This window comes from Nilaparvata lugens, chromosome 12 (assembly GCF_014356525.2).
Source record: "Nilaparvata lugens isolate BPH chromosome 12, ASM1435652v1, whole genome shotgun sequence".
NCBI lineage: Eukaryota > Metazoa > Arthropoda > Insecta > Hemiptera > Delphacidae > Nilaparvata > Nilaparvata lugens.
Window position 1 is genome coordinate 1,356,367 of NC_052515.1, and position 23,072 is coordinate 1,379,438.

The 23,072-nt window shown below is 34.7% G+C and overlaps 1 protein-coding gene across 2 annotated transcripts in view; it reads right to left on the reverse strand.

Annotated features, from left to right (window-relative positions):
* LOC111045396 (protein kibra) overlaps positions 1-23,072 on the reverse strand; it is a 75,464-nt gene that overhangs the window by 21,415 nt on the left and 30,977 nt on the right. The window contains exons 1-4 of one of the 2 annotated variants that reach the window (XM_039438626.1): positions 6,832-7,094; positions 5,598-5,706; positions 3,723-3,882; positions 1,658-1,975 (exon numbers count right to left, since the gene is read on the reverse strand). In XM_039438626.1, the coding sequence (XP_039294560.1) occupies positions 1,658-1,975; positions 3,723-3,882; positions 5,598-5,706; positions 6,832-7,062 (818 nt within the window). In that variant the 5' untranslated portion in view covers positions 7,063-7,094. Of the gene's footprint in view, positions 1-1,657; positions 1,976-3,722; positions 3,883-5,597; positions 5,707-6,831; positions 7,095-23,072 lie in introns of those variants that run through there. The other variant, XM_039438625.1, reaches the window with a different exon arrangement.

Consider the following 23,072-nt stretch of genomic DNA (forward strand, 5'->3'; position numbering starts at 1 on the left):
ATATGGTCTACTTTATTCAAATCAATAAAAACAATACAAAAATATACTACAAGTATTGTATTGTTTTAATTAATCACAAACAAAATATATACGCATATCAAATCAAATTTATTCACTCAAAATTCATCTATATTATAAGAGAGAGTAGGGTTGTGTTTGTTCGTGTGTTCGTTTGTTCGCATCAAAACATGTCAACTTGTGGATTGCATACCGGAAAAACGGGAATGATTTAGATCTCCAAATTTTGAACATAGATTCTAAAAATATCAATCTCGTGCACCTGGAAGCCCAAATTTCAATTCTCCTTCTAGATTTTTCAGAATTAATGTTCAAATTCATCTATGTTACCGTAGGCTACTTGAAGTTCCATAGCCCAAAGTGTGTTTTTTTATGAGCAGTTTATAATTGTGTTATAAGACTATCATTTACGAACGTCTATGTAGCGCAGCGGTAAAACGCTTGCTTACGATAGTTCCTCGGTTCGAATCTCCAATGCTTCCCATTTTTTTTGTTCTTAATTTTTTCCCTCGAAACGTATTATTATCAATTATTTTTTGAAGGAATTTGTTTTCATTACTATTGAACTTGGATTTTATCAAATAATGTAAAATTTTGCCACCAGTACAAATGAATTGGACATAGTCTTCATGCTGTAGGCCTATAATTGAATTTCATAAGAAAAACATGAATAGATCACAATAAAATAAGTAATAATTTATATTATTCAGTTATAATGTACTATCAGAACGAATTCCCAGTGAAACGAGTATTTTAGGTATTTTGTTTGGAATTGGGAAAACAAAAGGCAGCCTGATTCAAATTGAGGAGGATCCTAATCGAACTAAAATTTATTGATGTATTGGAAAAATCAATATGATTCTGTGAGGTTTTCAAGTATTATGTATTCTTCAGTTTTCTATACTATAATAAAGGAAAGAACTGGCTTATACACGTAAGGAATAGGGAATTATGTTTGACGCATCATCACGTCTGAAATATACTCAACTGATTAATTTGAAATTTTGCATATAGATTCTTCATTAACCGAGGATGGTTATAGGCCTATTTTCAAATTTCGAATTTTTTATTACGTCAAGTTTTCATTTTGGAGTTTTAAAATAGACCCTTGCGAAGCACGGGTTACCTACTAGTACAAAATATTTAGAAAAGTATAGAACGACACCTGTGTTACAAGTGAACAACTTACTACTCACAGAATAGCACATCAATCTAGCGGTGTGATCACATTGAATTCGTATATATGCGTAAGTGCAGGCTTACTTATGCATGACCAAGTTTGCAGTTGAGACACAAAATGCGGAAATAGCAATAGGAACACTCACACTGGAAGCGTGCACTTGCTGGTTGCAGCTACATGCAAGTCACAACGTGTTTCAATGGCTCTTTCCAGATTTTGTTTCTCGGCACATGCATGATTCGACGTGCACTTGTACATAAACGCATTCAATGTGATCACACCCCAACCCTGCAATGCCTTCTTATGGTTTATTATAATTATTACTCGACTCGTATGTATTGGATTGTGAACTGTGGAATATTCGATACTGTATTATTGTTACCGTTACCGGTCTCAAGAAATAAGAACAATTGGATTGAATTTAATTAATTGAGCCAAAAAATGAAGAATCACTCTTACCTCATCCTAGCCATCTCGGCCAGCCGCGTCCCCATCGGCACCAGTTCGCCCGACAGATCGGTCTGCGACGCCGTACTCAGTTTATCGTTCGCCGCACCGTTTGCGAGCGACAGAGTCGACACGTCGGGCGAACTCTCGCTCAGCTGCAGCCTTGTGAGGTCGTCCTTAAGCTTGGCCAGCGATCGCATCAGTTCACTGCGCTCCTGTTCGCCCGAACTCAGCGATCGCTGGATCTCGCGCAGTTCGGCGACGATCGCCTGCGCCTCGCTAATGTTGTAGCAGCCGCCTTGCGCCGAACTGCCCAGTTTCTGTTCCACTCTGTACACAAACAATTTCAATTTTCACTTTTTTTGTGTAGTTGGGAAGTTCATTTTTTGGTAATTATTAATATTAAATAAAGACTAAGAAATTGTCAAAAACCACAGATTTATTGATAGTTAGAAAGACCGGTTTCGGTTGTTACACCATTGTCAATCTCTGATAAACAGAGAGTTAAACTATGGTGTTACACAATGATGTAACAACTGAAACCGGCCTTTCTAATTATCAATAAATCTGTGGTTTTTGACATTTTCTGAAATTTTTTATCACACATAACATTCATAACAGGAATGTAAGGCAAAAATGAAGAATTCAAAATTACCGTACCACACAATACACATGAAATGATAATGAAAAACACAAAAATATGGAATTGTCAACAACTTTCATTATCATATGAAACTATGTAAACAGAACCTGGTTTCGCGACTTCACCAGCCATTTATGCTTTTCATTATGGAAAAAATAATCAGTAAGAATGATTTCTAAAAAGTAATTCAAATTATCAAAGATGCGATTCCTTAAACAAGTCAAAGGATGCACAAGAGAGGATCGGATTCGGAATGAAAATATAAGAAGAGAATGTGATGTTCAACCAGTGTTGAGTTTGATAAAAACATATGGAAATAAGTGGTCAGATCATGTCCTTAGAATGCCTGAAGACCGTCTCCCATTGAATGCCCTACTCCACAAGCCAATAGGCAGAAGAAGTATTGGTAGACCGAGGAAGAGATGCACGCCGGAACTGGCTTGTAAAGCCTAATCCATGATGACGACGATGATGAATTCAAATTATACTTTGAATTGTCAAAAGTGGTCAGAATAATTTGGCCTTTCAGGAGTTTCAAAGTCAAGGAGAGCATCTGACTCAATCATTGCCCTCCAAATGGCCAGGTTAGCCAAGACGTTGCACCCTTGAGTCAGCTAGCACTACCTGGACGTGGGTTCGAATCCCGCCGGTAGACATGGACATTTCATCATCTCATTAACCACGCACAAGCTTAAAGCTCATGTGGGCATCATCCGCAATAAACAAATATCATTTAAATAAAAATATAAATCTCAATACCCTTTTAAATTATTTTGTCATATGTTTAAAATAATTTAAATGGGTACTGAGATTTATATTTTTATTTATATTAAAAGTAGCCCTAAAGAAAAAAGACAACAAATAGAATTCTATTGCACAGTCTAGAGTTAACTTACAATGTGAATGTTTCGACTCATCTCTACATACAGCTGAATAATTTAAACATTTTTATCAGTATAATATACGAGCTAACTACAATAAATTATTCTTCAGCAATAGACTTACGATGTGAGTGTTTTGACGCTTCTCTGCGTACAGCTAAATAATTGAAATTAATATTTTCCAATTTAGTTCTATTAACGTAGTTCAATTTAGTCCGGAAATTAACGACGTTTTTAGTTTCATGTGTCAAATGCTGAGACTAAGATCTTTTATGCTCTCAGAATAATATCATCATGGACTGTTGACATGCCAGCAATGATACCTTGGACTTTTTTATTATGAGTAGAAATAATAATATGGAACTCTATTATTAGTTTTGTTGTGTGAAAAACTGTCTCTGTTCATTTATGTGGAACATTTTCAAAAACTTTGTAATCATACACTGTATGAAGCAATAGATAAGATAAATTCATTCATTATCCATTCAATTCAATTTAGTTCTATTGGAATGATCAAGTTCTAATTAAATTTATTGAATAGCAATAGACTTACGATGTGAGTGTTTCGACGCCTCTCTGCGTACAGGACATCTCAGCCTTGATCTGCTCCAACTCCCTTTTGAGCCTGGACACCCGGTTCCTCGCCAGAGCCACGTCTGACTTCAACAGGTCGGGGTCGTACTTTGTGCTCACACTGCTCGAACTAGAACATACTGAACAAACCACACAATTCAATATAACATTTTAATAATATTTACAATAATAATGAAAATACCGTACTGCAAGCGATCGGCACAATACATAACATTTATTGCCATTGTTTTTTTTACAAACAAGTGAAACAAAAACATTCTTATAATGTTATAACTAATTATAATCTAAACTAATTTAAAAACATATTCAACGAACGTTTTCTTTTATTTTAATATTGAAATAATGGGCTCTCCCAGAAAAGCTAATGCTTGAGATCTGGAAAGTTTAATGCAGTTACAATAATTACTATATTATCATAGTGCCAACAAACGACACGCAATTCTTTTGATACTCAAGAATACCCTTTCCATCAACACTATACTTGAAGAGAGAGTGATAAAGGGATTGATTGATTGAGTACTTTATTTATGTAGATTACAATATATACTAGCTTATACACTTATATACAATAGCTTACAATACAGCAAAGGTATAGATGAATTTACATAATATAGACTAAGAAAATAACTATTGAACTGTATATGATTTATGAAAAAGCAATTTGTAATATAATAACTATAGATAATAATCATATTGTTATGCATCTACATAAATTGGCGGAGCTTTGGACATATCAATGTCCATTCTTTGGGAAGAATATTGAAAATATCCTCCCCACTAACTCTCTACCAAAAGAGAGAGAGAGAGTGACTGAGTGTAGAAGAGAGCGGGAATGATAGAGAATGTCCAAATCATTATGTAAGTATAACGGACGAATGGCAGCAAGCCACGCCTCTCATCACCCCATACTCTCTTCTGATTGGTGGATTGGAAAGCCTACAGGTGTAGTGCTCAATTCTGCCGGTAGGTAACTCCAGGTACTGGGTTATACTTGTAAACCTCATCACATTTAATTCACATTTGGATGCGTATATTTGCAATTGCATGCTTGGTTATGACCAAGCTTGCAAATGAGAAACAAAATGTGGAAAGAGCAATAGGAAGACTCACACTGAACGCGTGCACTTGCTGGTTGCAGCTACATGCAAGTCACAACGTGTTTCTATGGCACTTTTAAAAATTTTGTTTTTCGACTCACGCATGATTCTACTTGTACTTGCACATATACGCATACAATGTGATCATACACTAACCCCCAATTACACCTTTACACCCTGAATATCTTTATTAAATCGAAATGAAACTACTGAGCCCCCTGGTCTGAAGAACTCGCTCATGAACTATTGATTATGAAATCCGCAACTTGCAATAATTATTACATGTGAATCAATAGAACTTTGAAGTTCACTTCGTATAGCCAGTTACACACATAACGATTCTTGGACGTACGATTTTTTCCCGCCTTATGAAATCTACCAGATAAACGGAACTTGGCGAACACATGAACACATCATCTGTTTACCAAGTTATGTTTAATCTAATCGAATTTATAAGGACGGCAGGTGTAACCTTAGCAAGTGACCAAAACTCTAGGGATCCAGTGGTGCTACATCCAACTGAAAAGTACAGCTCTGGACAAGAACCTATAGAGAGCTGCCAAACAATCAAATGATTGAAGAAGAAGGACGGCAAAAATCGATCAAACAAAAATCGATCTGAGTGTAACTAGACTGTGGGTCGATCTAGATGAGTCAAGAGACAAAAATTAAGATAGCTGAAATAAAGTTTTGCGAAAAATGTCAATATTGTAAAATAGAGTTGGAAGAATACTTACAACTAGTTCTAGACGTGTTGAGTGTACTAAGGGCATTGTTTAGGTGATTGTACTCATCTTCAGCCAGGTGTAACCTCTGCTGCTTGATGTCGTAGATTTCTTTCTTCGCCTGAAACAAAAACAAATCATATTATTAGAAATTTATTTATCTACAAAGGCAACTCTCCTCAAGTATTTTAAGCCCAGCTGATGATGAGGGGATGAATGATAATGGTAAAAACAGTAGTAAAAGTGTTGAAACAACTGAAATATTGATTCAAAAGGTATTCAAACACTGGGGAAAAGAGGAGAAGAGTCTCATTTTCGTCAAAAATCGTAACATTGGAAATGTGAAAGCTACTGGAATAATGGTTCAAACGTATTAATAAAACGGGAATGAGAAAATGATAGTTTCATTTTCGTCATAAACACTACAAAATCAAGCGAAAGACAAGAATACAAGAGATACAAAGAAATGATACAAGAGATTAGAAACTGTCACTAAGAGATTGTGATGATCTAAGTATTTTCGTCGAATATAGCATAGATATTCACCCAATATCCTATTCTCTACAACTCAATAATTTGAAAGGATCATTGTTAGAATTATCAAGTCAAGAAGAAATCGTTCAAAGATTCAACACAATTTCTGGAGCAATGTAGGTCTATTCGAAAAAACAAGTAGACAATTAGACATACTATCATGGAGTCTAAATTCAGTGAAATATTGTTAGATATTAAATACTGAATTCATGATACTATTTTGAAGAATATCAGCTTTGAAGCTGAGTACAGACTTTTGCGCTGCGAACTACATCAGCTCATTATAATTTATCTGCATCAGTACAAAGTATCATAGAGAAAAGATAGCATAGGACGATATCCCAGATCGTTCATGTTCCAAATTTCAATCCAATTACTGTCGACTACTGTCTATTATTACTGTTTTATTAGGGTGAGAGTGTAAAGCTGCGTACAGATATACGCGCCTCCAACCCGCTCCGCTCACGCACCAACGAAAGTCTGTAGCCTACGCAACTTAAGAACGACACAGTATGAGAAACTACGACCAGCGTCACATAGCTTCACAAAAACAACTACTAGGACTATCGACTTGGGAACTTGAGTTAGTATTGAAATTTGCAACATAAACGCCCTATATCATGAGATATCTTCTTAAGTTTTTTTTTTCTATGATATGAATCCCACATCAAAACCAATAGACGATCAAAGATTCCAAAATATTTCAACCTACATAGTCCTCATATCCGTAGACATCGTAGTCATAGTAGACATAGTAGACCGTCTGGTGATGGTGGGGATGAGGATGATAGTAGACCGTAGGAGGAGCCGGTTGACCGTAGGAGCTGGGAAACGACGCTACGGACGACGCCGGAGATACGGACGACGCGGGAGATTCCGTATAGTACGAGCCGATAGATCCGTCGTACGGATTCCAGTAATGTTGCAACTCCATCGCCACCATAATACAATCGCAAATCGCAACTTCGCAAAATCCTCACTAAATTGTTGAAATTTTCACTAAATTGTCAAAATCCTGACTAAATTGTCAAAATCTTCACTAAATTGTCAAAATCTTCACTAAATTATCAAAATCTTCACTAAATTGTCGAAATCTTCACTAAATTGTCATCTAAATTCGAAAATTTTCAAAATCTTCACTAAATTGTCAAAATCCCCACTAAATTGTCAAAATCCTGACTAAATTGTCGAAATCTTCACTAAATTGTCATCTGAATTCGAATATGAAATTCACAACAAATGATCGACGTAGCTTCAAGGTCGCCTCTCCCTCTCAAATAAAGTCCTAATAGAGTTGTGTTAGCACCCGACAGAGCCGTGTCTCAATCATTTTTATTTAACATGTAATACTTAGTGATGTAGCCTTATATACGATTGTATCTTCAGGCTGAATAAATTGATTGATTCATTCATATAGTTTGTGTATAGTTCTAATTTGAATGGTCACTTCATAAGCTTCACACAATCAATTATTGAGCAAATTTACCAGATTTGAATCACGTGCATTAAGCGAATCCACATAAACTTTATTATACCGGTACAAGAAACTGATATTCTTTAGAAAATTTACTGAAGATTTTATGCTCTTTCCAGCATATTTGATTCACTTGCCTGAAGCATGTCCACATAAACTTTATTATTCCGGTACAAAAACAAAACTGATATTCTTCAGAAAATTCACTGTAGATTTGATACTCTTTCCGGCATATAAACTATACCGGTAGAACAAAACCTAGATTCTTTCAGAAATTCACTTAATATTTTTTATTCTCTTGCCAGCCTATTTAGTCTACTATACCGGTACAACAAAACCCAGATTCTTCCAGAAAATCACTGAAGTTCAATTGTGTTCAATTGCCAGGATATTTGCTATATAAAACCGATATTATTTTGGAAATTCAGCATAGATTTAGTTCACTTGCCGCTATATTCATTACACCCTTACAACAAAACAGATATTCTTTTAAAAGTTTACCAAATATTTAGTTCACTTGCAGGAATATTCATTACACCTTTACAAAAAGACAAATATTCTTTTAAAAGTTCACCAAATATTTAGTTCACTTGCCGGTATATTTATAACACCCTTACAACAAAACAGATATTCTCCTAAAAGTTCACCAAATATTTAGTTCTCCAAAGATTCAGTTCACTTGCTAGCTTATTATCTACAATACCACTGCAACAAAACCGATTTAACTTTAAAAAAGTCACCAAATTTTCAACCACTTGCCGGCATATCTATGACACCGGTACGGAGCGGATAACATAACCTCAAACACAACATGTTCACCCTAACAAGGTTGAAGAAGAACTGAGGTATGCGACTATGGAGAGGGTGCTCGGTCCCGCAAGGTGATCGACAAGGACTTACCCGAAAACAAGGAGGAGGAAGAGGAGGAGGAGAAGGATCAGGAATGCGGAATGTTGGGCAGGTGGGAGAGGAAGAATAGTCTCCTCCTATGGGATTCCATTCTCCTTTTTTCCTTCTTCTTCTTCATTTTCTTTTTTCTTCTTCTTCTTTTTCTTCTACTACTACATCTTCTTCTTCTTCATTTTCTTCTACTACTACATCTTCTTCTTCTTCTGCTTCTACTACATCTTCTTCTTCGTCATCTTTTCTCTCTCTACATGATGTTGTTCTTCTCATTTCTTCTCCAAATCACCTCGGGGTTACGAGGAGGCTCCTTCCTTCCTTCCTCACGCATTCTTATAGAGGTTCTCGTCATATTATACATTCTCCTACATTACGATACATTCTTATACATTCTCCTGCATTATGATACATTCTCTACCTTGTCAGTGCCTTCTAAAGAGAACAGCTTATACCAGTATATCTATTTATCTATTTATTTATATTTTTCACAAAGAAACACTGATTGGGAGAGAAAAACTAAGGATATTCCTTGTACTATTTCTCATCCAAATTTAGATAATATTTTAAAAGTCCAAATAAGATTATGATTTCACTTTACTAAAATTGAACCTAAAATTTATATCTGATTCAATATCAACTGTTCATTATTGTTTGAAATGTACAATTATATATTGGTCAAGAGAATATATTATATTTCTCAAAATTCAATTATACCCACATTTTCATTAATTGAGTGCCGTTTGCACAGTCACAGTTTGAGCTAAATTGCAATTTAAACTGGATTAAATCCGTATCAAGTCTCGTTTGTTATAATGTGTTTCATTTTGAGTTAAAGCCACCAGCTGATTTAATTTCGTTTAAGCTTTGACTGGGCAAACGGCCCTTATAAATATTCAATTAGTTAACTATATTTTTCTACATTACTTAAAAATATCTGGGAATCAGCTATCTGGGAAAGATGTGGAGGTAGAAAGGATAGTGCTATCTTCTTTGTCGAATAGAAAGACAAAGACAATAACAACTGTCTACAACTGTCTACTGTCTGAATGACAATCATTTCAGAATGACATATCTGAAACAAGCATAAAAACACCAATGTAAATCTAATACTGCCATTATAATGTGGACCTCACGTTATAATGGCAGTGTTTGATTAGCAATGGTATTGCTATCCTTGTCTGTCATTCAAAAAGCTAATAACGCTATCTCTTTCTCACTTTGCTCTCTTGCCAGATCATCTTCTAACAATGTGGAATTGATAATAAATTGACAAAATATTTCATCCTGATTATGAAAATGCATTATGAAATTATTGAAAAATATAATTTCTTGCTTAATAAAATATAATTGATTATTTTAAACGAGAATGAACAGTTAATATTACATCAATAAACCTGTATCAGCTACCGTCTATAGAAGGCATTGACAAGACAGAGGATCTGCAACGTTGTTCTCCTATCTTTCTCCACTGCCATTATAAAGTGGACCTCACTATTAATAGTACTATAGCGTGATGTTGTTCTGGGGGGATCTATGACATTTTTTGCATACCTTCTTTTCCCCCCAGCCCACTCTACCACAATAACACCCTGCTGTGGACTCTCCTTTATCTCCTTCCTCTCTCTGTCACCCTTTTGAGACATCAATCTTCTTTCCCCTTCTAAGATAATTCATTATCTTCCCTTCCCAAGATTGTCTGTGATTTATCAATCATTGATTGTTGTTGACAAATCTCTCTGTTGTCCCTTTTCAGATATCAATCTTACTTCTCCCCAGAATTGTTTATCTTCATCCCGTTCCAAGATTGTTTATCAATCATTAATGTTGTTAACAAAAATAATTTACTAAAAAGTGACAGAGAAACGAGATTTGAATGCATGATTATAGAGAGGTCCACGTTATAATGGCAGTATTTGATTGACATTGGTGTTGCTATCCTTGTCTATCATTCGATAAAGCAGACAGCGCTATCCTTTCCTACCTTCACAACGTTACCAGATCGTACTTCAACAAATTAGAAATATAATCAATGAACAAAATATTTTATCTCAATCATGAAAATGTATTATCAAATCCTCTGAATACTATTTAGTTATTTATTTACATTGTGTACAAATACTTAACATGAGGAAAGGCACAACAGGCTCATGCCCAAAACTGTCCCATTTCCAATTTATACTACTGTATACTGTCCAAAAAAAAAATGTTGGTTATGTCACTTTCACTTTTCAAAATACAATTTACACTCTTCAATACTCAGATAAACGAGCAAATTTTGAATGATACTATTAGAATCTGAAATTTAAAAAAAATCTAGAACAGTAACTAAATAATTATTCAAAAAGTCTAAATTTTCAATGAAACTAGAAATTTTTGAGCTAAAAACTTCTCACTTTATAGAAAACTAGTCTTATTCGTTGTAATGTGATTATTATTACTATTCCTTAAATAAATATTTTCATTACTTTGTACTACAACCTGGACCCAATTTGAAAAAAAATTATTCAATAATTTTGTAGCTACTGAGATACAAGGAAACTCCGATGATATTTTGTCCAACACACCTGGAATAAACGGACGAAGAAGATGAACCAATGGTGAACTCACTCACTCACTCTCTCTCACTTACTCTCTCTCTCACTTACTCTCTCTCTCTCTCATTCACTCTCTCGTTATATATCTCTCACTCATCACTCACTCTCTCATTTTCTCTCTCTCTTTTTTGGTGGAGAGTTAGTGGGAAGACTACTTCGAATATTCTTTCCAAAGAATGGACATTGATATGTCCAAAGCTCCGCCAATATATGTAGATGCATAACAATATTATCTATTTCATCTATAGTTATTACAAATGGGTTTTTTTTTCATATTATATACAGCTCAGTAATTATCTTCTTAATTTATATTTTGTAAATTCATCCATAATTTTGCTGTATTGTAAGCTATTGTATATAAGTGTATAAGCCAGTATATAATGTAATCTACATAAATAAAGTACTCAATCAATCAATCAATCAATCTCACTCACTCACACACTCTTTCACTAACTACCACCCTCCCACCGTCACTCTTTCTCTCTCAATCTCAATCTCTCTCTCACATTCTATCTCTCACTCTCTCTCTTTCTTTTTCTCTCTCACACACACACTCACTCAATCTCTCGTTATATTTCTCACTCATTCATTCTCTCTCTCTCTTTCTTTTTCTCTCTCACACACACACTCACTCAATCTCTCGTTATATTTCTCACTCATTCATTCTCTCTCTCTCTCTCTCTCTCTTTCTCACCCTCTCTCCCTCTCCCCTTACTTACACGCTCACTCACTTTCTCAATCTCACACACACACACTCTCACTCATTCTCTCGTTATATATCTCTCACTCACTCACACTCTTTCTCTCTTTATCTATCTCTTACTCTCTCACACTCACTCACTCTCAAACACACTCTCTCTCTCTCAATAAATCCCACCCTCACTCCATCGCTCTTTCTCTCTCTCACTGTCTCTCACTCATTTTCTCACTCATTCTCTCTATCTATCAGTTGCGCTGGCAGGCAATAAAAACACGAGAGAATAATGATAATAAAAAACGGGAGAACGTGGAATGAGTGAGTGAGAGAGAACGAGAGAAAAAAGAGCACGTCAGCAATAAAGAAGAGAGCAATAAAAAATATGTGTAGAGTAGAGCAAGCGGTAGCAGCAGCTACCTCATTTCACCTGGAGCCAGCTACCTGTGTTACCTCAGCATGTGTCAGACAAGGACAACAACCATGTCTAATTGTGAGGATAGAGCGAGACAGAAAACTCCATTAAAATCCTACTACCTACACATACCACAATAATAATATTTCGTCCAAGTCTTTAAAAAATTAACCACCATCAGGCCAACGAGGAATTATATTCAGAGGCACATTTCATTCAATTCATTTCTATAGACTGCTGCTACTGCATGAAAACTGCCCGGGGCATTTTGTGATAATTATCATCAACAATCCTCGTATTTCCCTCTCTCTTGCTCGTCTATTATCCTTCATAACTCCCTCTTTTTCCCTATGAAACGGATCCTAGTGTGCTACTTCCCCATCGGAGTTCACATGGATGGATAATAGGGAAATAGTTCAGAAAAGTCTTTGTTACTGTAGATATTGACTTCAAAAATAAGCCTACATTCAGCCAGATGTGTTTGACAATAAATAATCTATATATATAAAAGCGAAATGGCACTCACTCACTGACTGACTGACTCACTCACTCACTCGCAGAACTAAAAATCTACCGGACCAAAAACGTTCAAATTTGGTAGGTATGTTCAGCTGGCCCTTTAGAGGCGCATTAAGAACGGATTTGGGAAAATTTCCAAAGATACGCCGAAAATCTTAATTTTTCCAGCGTTTTTTCAGCTTCATCGAGAACAAATGAAAAGAAAATGTTCAAATTTAGTAAAGAAGCTAAGCTAGGGTGTAATAATGTTGTGTTTGAAGGAATTTGAAATAACGCCAAAAATACGCCCAAAATCTGCGTTCTTCCAGCGTTTTCTCAGCTTTATCGAGAACAAATGAAAAGAAAATGTTCAAATTTAGTACAGAAGCTAAGCTAGGGTGTAATAATGTTGTGTTAGAAGGAATTTGAAATAATTCCAAAAATACGCCACAAAATCTGCGTTTTTCCAGCGTTTTCTCAGCTTTATCGAGAACAAATGTACAGAAAATGTTCAAATTTACTACAGAAGCTCAGCTGGAGTGTAATAATATTGTGTTTGAAGGAATTTGAAATAACGCCAAAGATACGCCCAAAATTAGCGGTTTTCCAACGTTTTTCTCACCTTTTCTGCGTTTTCTCACCTTTTTCAATAATTGATGTAAATATGTAAAAAAAATTCAGTACACAGGTTTAGCTGAGGTGGAAGAATTTTGTTCGCCAAAGATACGCCGATATAGTAACAGGTGTTTTCACCAGCGTTTTTCTACGTTTTCTCAAATTTTCGAGATCAAATTGACATAAAACGTTCAAAATCGGCACAGAGGTTCCGCTGAGGCCTACATGCAGTCAAGCGAAGCGAGCCCGCTGATATGATTTTCGGACGATACTGTCGGGGGTCCAGGGGGTGGAGCCCCCTGGCTAGACGGATATGGCGAGCGAAGCGTGCCTGACGGCTAGTCTATAATAAAATAAATAAGCCTTTTAGGAAATTCACGAATGACGCATCATCACATCTCAACTACTTCACTGATTAACTTGAAATTTTGCATATAGATTCTCAATTACAGAGTACGGTACTAGGCCCATTTAAAACTCTTTAAGATTACACTCGGTCAAGATTACAGTAAGACAAATTTTTAATTAGACCCTTAAAGAACACGCGATACCTTCTAGTATATCTATAATATAATGAAGGAGAGAACTGTTGAGAATATGTTCTATCCCGATCATATTCATATGATTTGTAATTGTATAAATAAATAATAAATAAATAAATAAATAAATAAATAAATAAATAAATAAATAAATAATAAATAAATAATAAATAAATAAATAAATAAATAATAAATAAATAAATAAATAATAAATAATAATAAATAATAAATAAATAAATGAATAAATAAATAATAAATAATAAATAAATAATAAATAAATAAATTAATAAATAAACTGGGTTATACACGTACAGGATAGGAAATTCACGATTGACGAATCTTCACCTCTGAATTACTGGACTGATTAACGTGAAATTTTGCATATAGACGATTCTTAATTAACCGAGGATGGTTATAGGCCTATTTTCAATTCTTCAAGATTCAAGAACGTCAAGTTTTCATTTTGTCACTTTTTTAATTATATCCTTGCAAGAGCACGGGTTATAATTGACCGAGCGAAGTGAGGTCTAAGATTCAAGTCGACGGTTTGGCATTTCTCTTAATGTTTAAAATGTTTGAAAGTTTATATGTTTTTATTTTGCGCATTTACGGAGAAACGCGGTAATAGATTTTCATGAAATTTAACAGGTATGTTCCTCTTTAAATTGCGCGTCGACGATTTTTGGAAATTTTGCATTTCAAGGATAATATAAAAGGAAAAAGGAGCCTCCTTCATATGCCAATATTACCGTAAAAATCAGACTATAGAATTATTCATCATAAATCAGCTGTCTAGTGGACTATATAATACTACCCGTTCAAAAACTTCGAACATCTTGAAAATGTATCTTTCCATTAACGTTAGTGTAGACAGTTGACTATAATACTACCCATTCAAAAACCCATTCAGTTGCAGCCAGACCTGATAACAGCGCTCACACTCACATTCCGGGACGACACGTCACGGTATGATATCGGACAGAAAGCTCTATGTTTATTTAGGATTTTTTCTAGACAATTTTAATTGATAAAATTATTTATTCATTTTTGAGAAAACATAACAACAGGTCAATGTAACTCACTGAGCGCGAGGTCTACTGTTCACAGAACTACTAGTATAAAAAAGGAAACAATTGGCTTATACACGTGTGCAATAGGAAATTCACGAATGACGCATTATCACATTATGATCTACTCAACTGATTAACTTGACATTATGTATATAGTTTTCTTAATTTACTGAGGATAGTTATATGCCTATTTTAAATTCTTCAAGATTTCAGTCCGTCAAGTTTTCAGTTTGTCTAGTCATGAAAAAATGTTTTAATGCACAAATCTTCATTCAAATTCCAACGGTACACACAAATTTTACAAAAAATGATAAATATTCGAAAGAAAAACATGTACCTCATCAAAATATAAAAGACAATTAGATTATCTCAAGTATAGACTAAGATGTTTCTAATTAATAAACCCTTGGGGATCACGGGTCACCTGTTAGTACAAGATACATCCATGTTTTTTTGGAGACAAAAATTGATTGACAAAAAGAGGTTAAAGTCAGGAATTTTCCAAAAGAATTGATGCGAAAACATTGGGTTCCACCGAAATACTTGATTATTTGACAAGCTGCGTGTCCACAGACAAAATTAACATACAAATGGCCCATCAGCAAATACCATTTGAAGAACCAAAAAAAAAGTTCTTCCTAATCTAATCCTTCCCACATGAACACAAATTCAACTCAAAAATTCTCTCATTCTTTGAATCTCATCTCCTTCCCTTTATCTCTCTCTCTCTCTCTCTCTCTCTCTCTCTCTCTCTCTCTCTCTCTCTCTCTCTCTCTCTCTCTCTCTCTCAGTTCCCTTCTTGCTTTCACACATCAACAACCTGAATATAATATCAGAACTGTTTAGCTATAGTGGTGAGGTCCACGTTATAATGGCGGTATTTGATCAACATTGGTGTTGCTATCCTCGTCTATCATTCGACAAAGCAGATATCGCTATCCTTCTCTAGCTCCGCAATTTTGCCAGATCGGTTTTCAACAATGTAGAAATATAATCAATTAACAAAATATTCAATCTCCATCATAAAAATCATGAATTTAAATATAAATCTTCTTGACGAATAAAATATAATTGATTATTTTTCAAATAAGATTGAAAAGTTGATATCCCATCAGATACAACAGCTATCCTCTATAGAAGGCAGTGTCAAGGCATAGAATCGGTAACGCTGTTCTGCTATCTTTCTCCACAGCCATTACAACGTGAACCTCGTGGACCTCACTATCAAACAGTCGTCATAAAATAATTCAGAAACAACAAAATATAACATTAGATATACCAGTATCATCTATCCTCTACAGAAGGCTGTGGCAAGATAGAGAATCGGCAACGCTGTACTCCCATCTTTCTCCACTGCCATTATAACGTGGACCTCACCATAAAAGAGTCGACATATAATTCAGAAACAAAAATATGCAGACTCTGGAGATAAGATCTGCAGCATTTTTGGTGTGCATGTGTGTTTGTGTGTGTGTGAGTTCTGTAACGTGTGAGAGAAGATTGGTATCTGTGGTAGGAAGAGAGACAGAAGATGGGGAAAGAGACGAGAATTTGATGGGTAAAAAAGGAAGACAAATGAGAATGGAATCCGGCGTCCCTCGTATAATACATAAACAGAAGGTGTAACTCAGGTAGCTAAAGAAAGGCACGCCAAACAAGAGAGAAACAGAGATAGAATGAGATTGGGAGAGAGTGAGAGAGATAATAAAACTAGTGCGATACGATTGTGAAGCAACAAGGATGAGATGTAACAGATACGTGCAACAGAAAGGAAACACTATTGATACAAATTGTTTATCGTTGCTTGATACTGGTGAAAAATTTAGTAAATCAAAATGAAAATAATTTTCTTGGGTAGTCAAATGTCAAAGGACAATAATAGGGCAATACAATCAGATAAAAATATACAATAGAGGACCAGAAAGCAAACTTTTTTCAGTTGATACAACCTGTTTAGTATTAAAAGCAAACTTTTCTCACAATGTGGAAGATCATCATGTCCAATTTTTCAGATCATTTCAAAAAAGTTTAAAACATCAGTAGAGCCTTGGATAATAGAGGTTCTATTATTAACCTATCTGAAATAAGTTCTTTATAATAACACAAAAATGAAACGATTGTAATTTATTTATTTATCCAAGCCTGTTGATCCTTCTCAATCATATTTATATGAGTTGTGATTGTACCTACTAATAAATAAATTTCACAATAAACTGTTTATATCATAATAAGCTGCTTGCAGCACACTCTAGATAATTTGGGACATATTTTCTCATTTGACCTAGAATCATAGGTAAAAAGATGCTATTTTCGCTTGAACATAGATAGTGAATTTATTCTTTGTGGATAAATATATGAATTTGAATTCTGTTTGTTCAACTCTATTCTTAAGAGGTAGATAGTGAATTCTTTGTGGAAATAGATTTTTGTCTAACCTAAACTAAATTTGGGAGAGGAATAGCACAAGATTACCTTTTTTTTCTCTCCCTATCATTTTTATGATGTACTTATTGTTTGAATCAATAAAGAATTAAGTTTGAATCAATAAAGATTTGAATTTGAATTCTTTATGTTCAACTGTATTCTAGAGAATGTTCATAGTATTCTAGAGTATATTCTAGTTTATATTCAACTGTATTTTATTTGTAAGAGAAAGAGTGTAGAAAAACTATATACAGTATAAAGACCCTTCAATAAGGCATACAATACTTGAAGTCTTATTAATTCCCAGTACAACTTTAAAGTACTAGTAGTTCTGTGAACAGTAGACCTCACGCAGTATTCTCATCCACAAGTACCTGATTGAAACTATAGACCTTATGGAAATACAGCAATAGACTGGCTTCTCCACACATCTGTGTAATCACTTGTCAGCTGATTTATGATGAATATCATAGTCTGATTTTTACTCTAATATTGGCGTATGAGGGAGGCTCCTTTTTCCTTTTATAGTATCCTTGAAATTCAAAATTTCCAAAAACCTTGTATATACGTCGACGCGCAATTAAAAAAGGAACATGCCTGTCAAATTTCATGAAAATCTATTACCGCGTTTTGCCGTAAATGCGCAACATATGAACATTTAAACATTAAGAATGCCAAACTGTCGACTTGAATCTTAGACCTCACTTCGTTCGGTCAATTATTAATACATTCAGTGTTTGACAACAGAAATACAAGACAGTTGAAGCAGGAACAACGACTGAAGTATACTCAACAGAATCAATACTCAACACAACACTATAATATCTATACAATACAGAATACAGCATAGTCACAAAACAATACTCAACAGAACCAATTCCCTCAAAACCTAATTCATATTTTAACAGTTCTCTGTTTCAAATCAGGACAAATTCAATGCTGAGAAGTCCATGATAGAACCATACAACTATCTCTACTTTATTACCTAATCTTGTCACCACATCCCAACTTGATTAATATCAAAATAAATAAAGAAATGAATAAATAAATAAATAAATGAATAGATAAATAAATATCGTGGTTCAAAGAGGACAGATTGAGGACAGAGAGACCTGAAAGTCCCAACTTCGCCTGATTAGGAATATTTGTATTTCAGAGCATGAAATACCTCCTCAGAAATGGTAATTTCCACACTTACTGATTGTCAGCCAATACTCAGAATATCGCCCTCTGATTGGCTGAGAATTAACCAATCACAGGACACACAAAGTGTTGATAAATAATGTTCACTCACACTCAGATTCTCCTCCAATTGGGTTGAGAACTGGCCAATCAGAGGACAATAATTCTGAGTTTTGATCGATAAATGTCGGCCGTTTAACGATAAGTGTGAAAACTACCATTGAGAAACCAGCTACTGATTTCTACTGATACTGTAGTCATAGTAATGATACATGATAAAAGCCACCTCTCTTTCAGATGAGAAAAGGCTAGAGATTTTTGGTTTAGACAATTTTTGCAGAGAATAACTAGATAGTTAGTTAAATTTTTAGTATAATGTTTATTTGGACTGTAAATTTTTGTGATCTTTATAAGTGTTTTCATAACCTCATTTGGACTATTTTTATTAAAATTAGGGAGAGGAACAGTTTTGGGTTTATCCTGTTGATTCTCTCCCAATCATTAATTTGATGTTGTGATTAAGGAATGTAATAATAAATAGTTTATTCTATTGTTGGGGGTACAGCTTCACTCTAACAAGCCCCACTTGTGTGGATCCTATCCTATGTGTACAATCTGTAATCACCCTTACATGAAACAGTGGGATAAAAACAGATTCAAAAAGAGAAATTTCTATTAATTCGATTTATTATTCGAGCAATTCCAATTTACTTCCTTAATATTACTTTGAAAACAACCACAAACAATCATAACTCATTCTTTAACCTTCCTTAAAAATTGCTATTCATTCTATACATTATTCCAACAAATCCAATTCACTTCCCCAACCACATTGAAAACAACAATTTTTTTTCCTTGATACAGTATCCTGCTTTCAAACACGTGATGTGACACAAATCAATTGATACTGTATCAGAATGTGCTTCCTGGGAATAATCGAGTCAGTTGAGAGCGCGAAAAACAGATAACACGTTTTAGCGCTGACTGGTGTACTATGAAAGAATACCGTACAAAATATGTGTACCAAAGTTAACATTCCAAGCTTAGAAAATCAAGAAAGAGGCTGAACACTTCTGCCGACTGAATAAGAACTTTGCTAAGAAAATAGTACTCTAGAACAATTCGGTACAAAATATTTGTACTAAACTACCAGAGTTAGGATTTCGAGTATAGAAAAAAAGAGGCTCAACTTTTCTGTAAAATAAAAAAACTTTGCTAGGATAATTAATAGTCGTACTCTAAAAAACTACGGTACAAAAAGTGTGTACCAAACTACCAAGAGTCAAAATTCCATGCTTAGAAAATGTAGAAAGAGGCTCAACACTTCTACAAAATAGAAAAACGTACCTATATGGAAAACAAAACCTGCTTTATTGAAATTTGAAAAAACTTCCAGAATAAAAACAATTACACATAGATACAAATAAACTCATTACTTTACTTTTTCTGAGAATGATATACAATCATGAACTCTAGGCTTGTGTAGGGGTGATGAAAGATAAATGGACCTACAGCTTTAGGTGGGATCCACAACTATAAGAAAGCTATATCCAATCTCTGTGGAGACTTCTGTGAAATCACCTACTCTAAGTGGCTATTTATGAAGATTGTGGACTTTTGGAAAATAATCTCGAAGCATTTCAATAGAATTTATAATTATATATTTTTTTACAGAGAAGCACTGACTGGGAGAGAAAAACTAAGGATACTCCTTGTACTACTTCTTTCCCAAATTTATCAATTGCATACATCACTGCTTGCAATTAATAGTCCACACAACAGCTGTGTTTTCAATAACTTACATTGAGATATTGAATTGCATGCGTCATTGCATGCAATTTATAATCCACTCGACAGCTGATTTATAATGAATAATTCTATAGTCTGATTTTTACTGTAATATTGGCTTGAGAAGAAGGCTCCTTTTTCCTTTTATATTATCCTTGAAATGCAAAGTTTCTAAAAACCTTGCATATACGTCGACGCGCAGTTAGAAAAGGAACATACCTGTCAAATTTCATGGAAATCTATTACCGCGTTTCGCTTTAAATGCGCAACATTTAAACATTAAGAAAAATGCCAAACCGTCGACTTGAATCTTAGACCCCACTTCCCTCGGTCAATAAATAATCAAATATAAAAATACAGGAATTGCTCGCTTAATATAATAGGATTTATATTTTCAGATTTTGATTTGGTGTAGATATTGAAATGGACATAACCTATGTATAATATTTGGACAATTTGAGACTAAATTAGGAAATTGAAAAAGTTTTGGGCAATAGCCTGTTTTTCACTTTCCTTGCCCTATTACCATAGGTAAGGAAAGTATTGCTTTCCAAAAAAATTAAGGTACCCTAATTTTAAGTTTTCTATACGTTTCAAGGTCCCCTGAGTCCAAAAACGTGATTTTTGGATGTTGGTCTGTGTGTGTGTGTGTGTGTGTGTGTGTGTGTGTGTGTGTGTGTGTGTGTGTGTGTGTCTGTGAACACGATAACTCCATTCCTAATTAATCGATTGACTTGAAATTTTAAACTTAAGGTCCTTATACCATGAGGATCCGACAATAAGAAATTCAATAAAATTCAATTCAAGATGGCGGAAAAAATGGCGGATATTGGCTAAAAAACCATGTTTTTCACGGTTTTCTCGAAAACGGCTCTAACGATTTTCTTCAAATTCATACCATGGATAGCTATTTATAAGCCCTATCAACTGACATGAGTCTCATTTCTGGGAAAATTGCAGGAGCTCCGTAATATTCTTGAGAAAAATGGCGAATAATCACTAAAAAACCATGTTATTCACGGTTTTCTCGAAAACGGCTCTAACGATTTTCTTCAAATTTATACCATGGATAGCTATTTATAAGCCCTATCAACTGACATGAGTCTCATTTCTGGGAAAATTGCAGGAGCTCCGTAATATTCTTGAGAAAAATGACGGATAATTACTAAAAACCCATGTTTTTCACGATTTTCTCAAAAATGACTTTACAATTTTTTCAAATTCATACCCTGTATAGTTATTTATCAGCTCCATTAACTGGCATGAGTCTCCTTACTGGGAAACTAATGGGGGGTCCACCCCATCCTTGAGAAATGGACTTTGTAACCTCCTTCTCGTGCATGAGGTAGGTAGGTAGAGCAGTTTATTCAAAAGAACACTCATGTCGATATTTTATTTGTAGAACAGCTGTTTTGACAACTTTTAAAAAATCCTCAAATTTCATAATTCAAACAAAGGAAAATGTACTCTGAACACAATCACAATAGTATAATCGTAGTTTTAATTCTTTAGTCGCCAATCGGCATAATGTTATGATCCCTAAATTATCCTCGTTAATGAGGCTTATAGATCAATGAGCAAGGGAAGTTGTGTGAGTGCCCCACACCAGATTTTTTCTTTTCCGATCATTGTATTCTTTGTGCTAACCTAATAAATAATAATATTTTTTTATTTTTTTTTTCTCAAACACATTAATACTGTTCAAGTAAAGGACTACACCAATTCTAGCTCTACAATCCACTCCACATCAATTCGAAAAATTCGCTTTTCTGGTAGATAATAGAGCCTGGATTGAACGGATGGTAGATGGAAGTGAAGTAGTCAGTGGCAAAGGCAAAGGCATGTGGTGCATTTGTAAGCCAGCCCGAGCCCAGGCTGCCCAGCCGACTCTGGCTTTCCACATTCCACACTGGCACCACTTGGCAACATGGCCGATCAGCCGCATTCCAATGACGAGAGAGAGCGCAACGCAAGAGAGAGAGCGCGCTAGTGTTAGTGAAACACCACCTATATACTCACTACACATATATATCTACACACACCACCATATAACAACAACTATTCAACTCTCTCTCTCACACATATGTTGCTGTCGATGAGAGAGAGAGAGAGAGAGAGAGAGAGATAGAGTGTGAGAGAGAGAGTATGAGTATGTTTGAAAGAGAGAGAGAGAGAGAGAGAATGAGTGTGAGAGAGAGTAAGTATGGGAGAGAAGAGAATTGAATTGAAATTAATAATAACCAACCAGAGAGATAGGAAGAGAGAGAGAGAGAGAGAATGAATGAGTGTGAGAGGAATTGAATTGAATTGAATAATTGCCTTTTTATGGGCGAAGTTAGGACTCTAGGTCCTCTCTGCCACACAACACTTTACATTTCATACAAGAGAAACTGCAAAAAATTACAAAATCAAAATTAACAAGATACAGGGGAGATTGATTGATTGAGTGCTTTATTTATGTAGATTAAAATGTATACTGGCTTATACACACTTATACAATAGCTTACAATACAGTAAAGTTTTAGAAAATTTACATAATATGGACTAAGAAAATAATTATTGAACTGTTACTGTATATGATATGAAAAAAGTAATTTGGAATAACTAGGCTTTACAAGATAATACAGTATTGTAATGCATCTACATAAATTGGCGGAGCTTTGGACATATCAATGTCCATTCGTTGGAAAGAATATTCAAAATATCCTTCCCACTAACTCTCTACCAAAAGTGAGATTGAGAGAGTGTGTGAGAAAG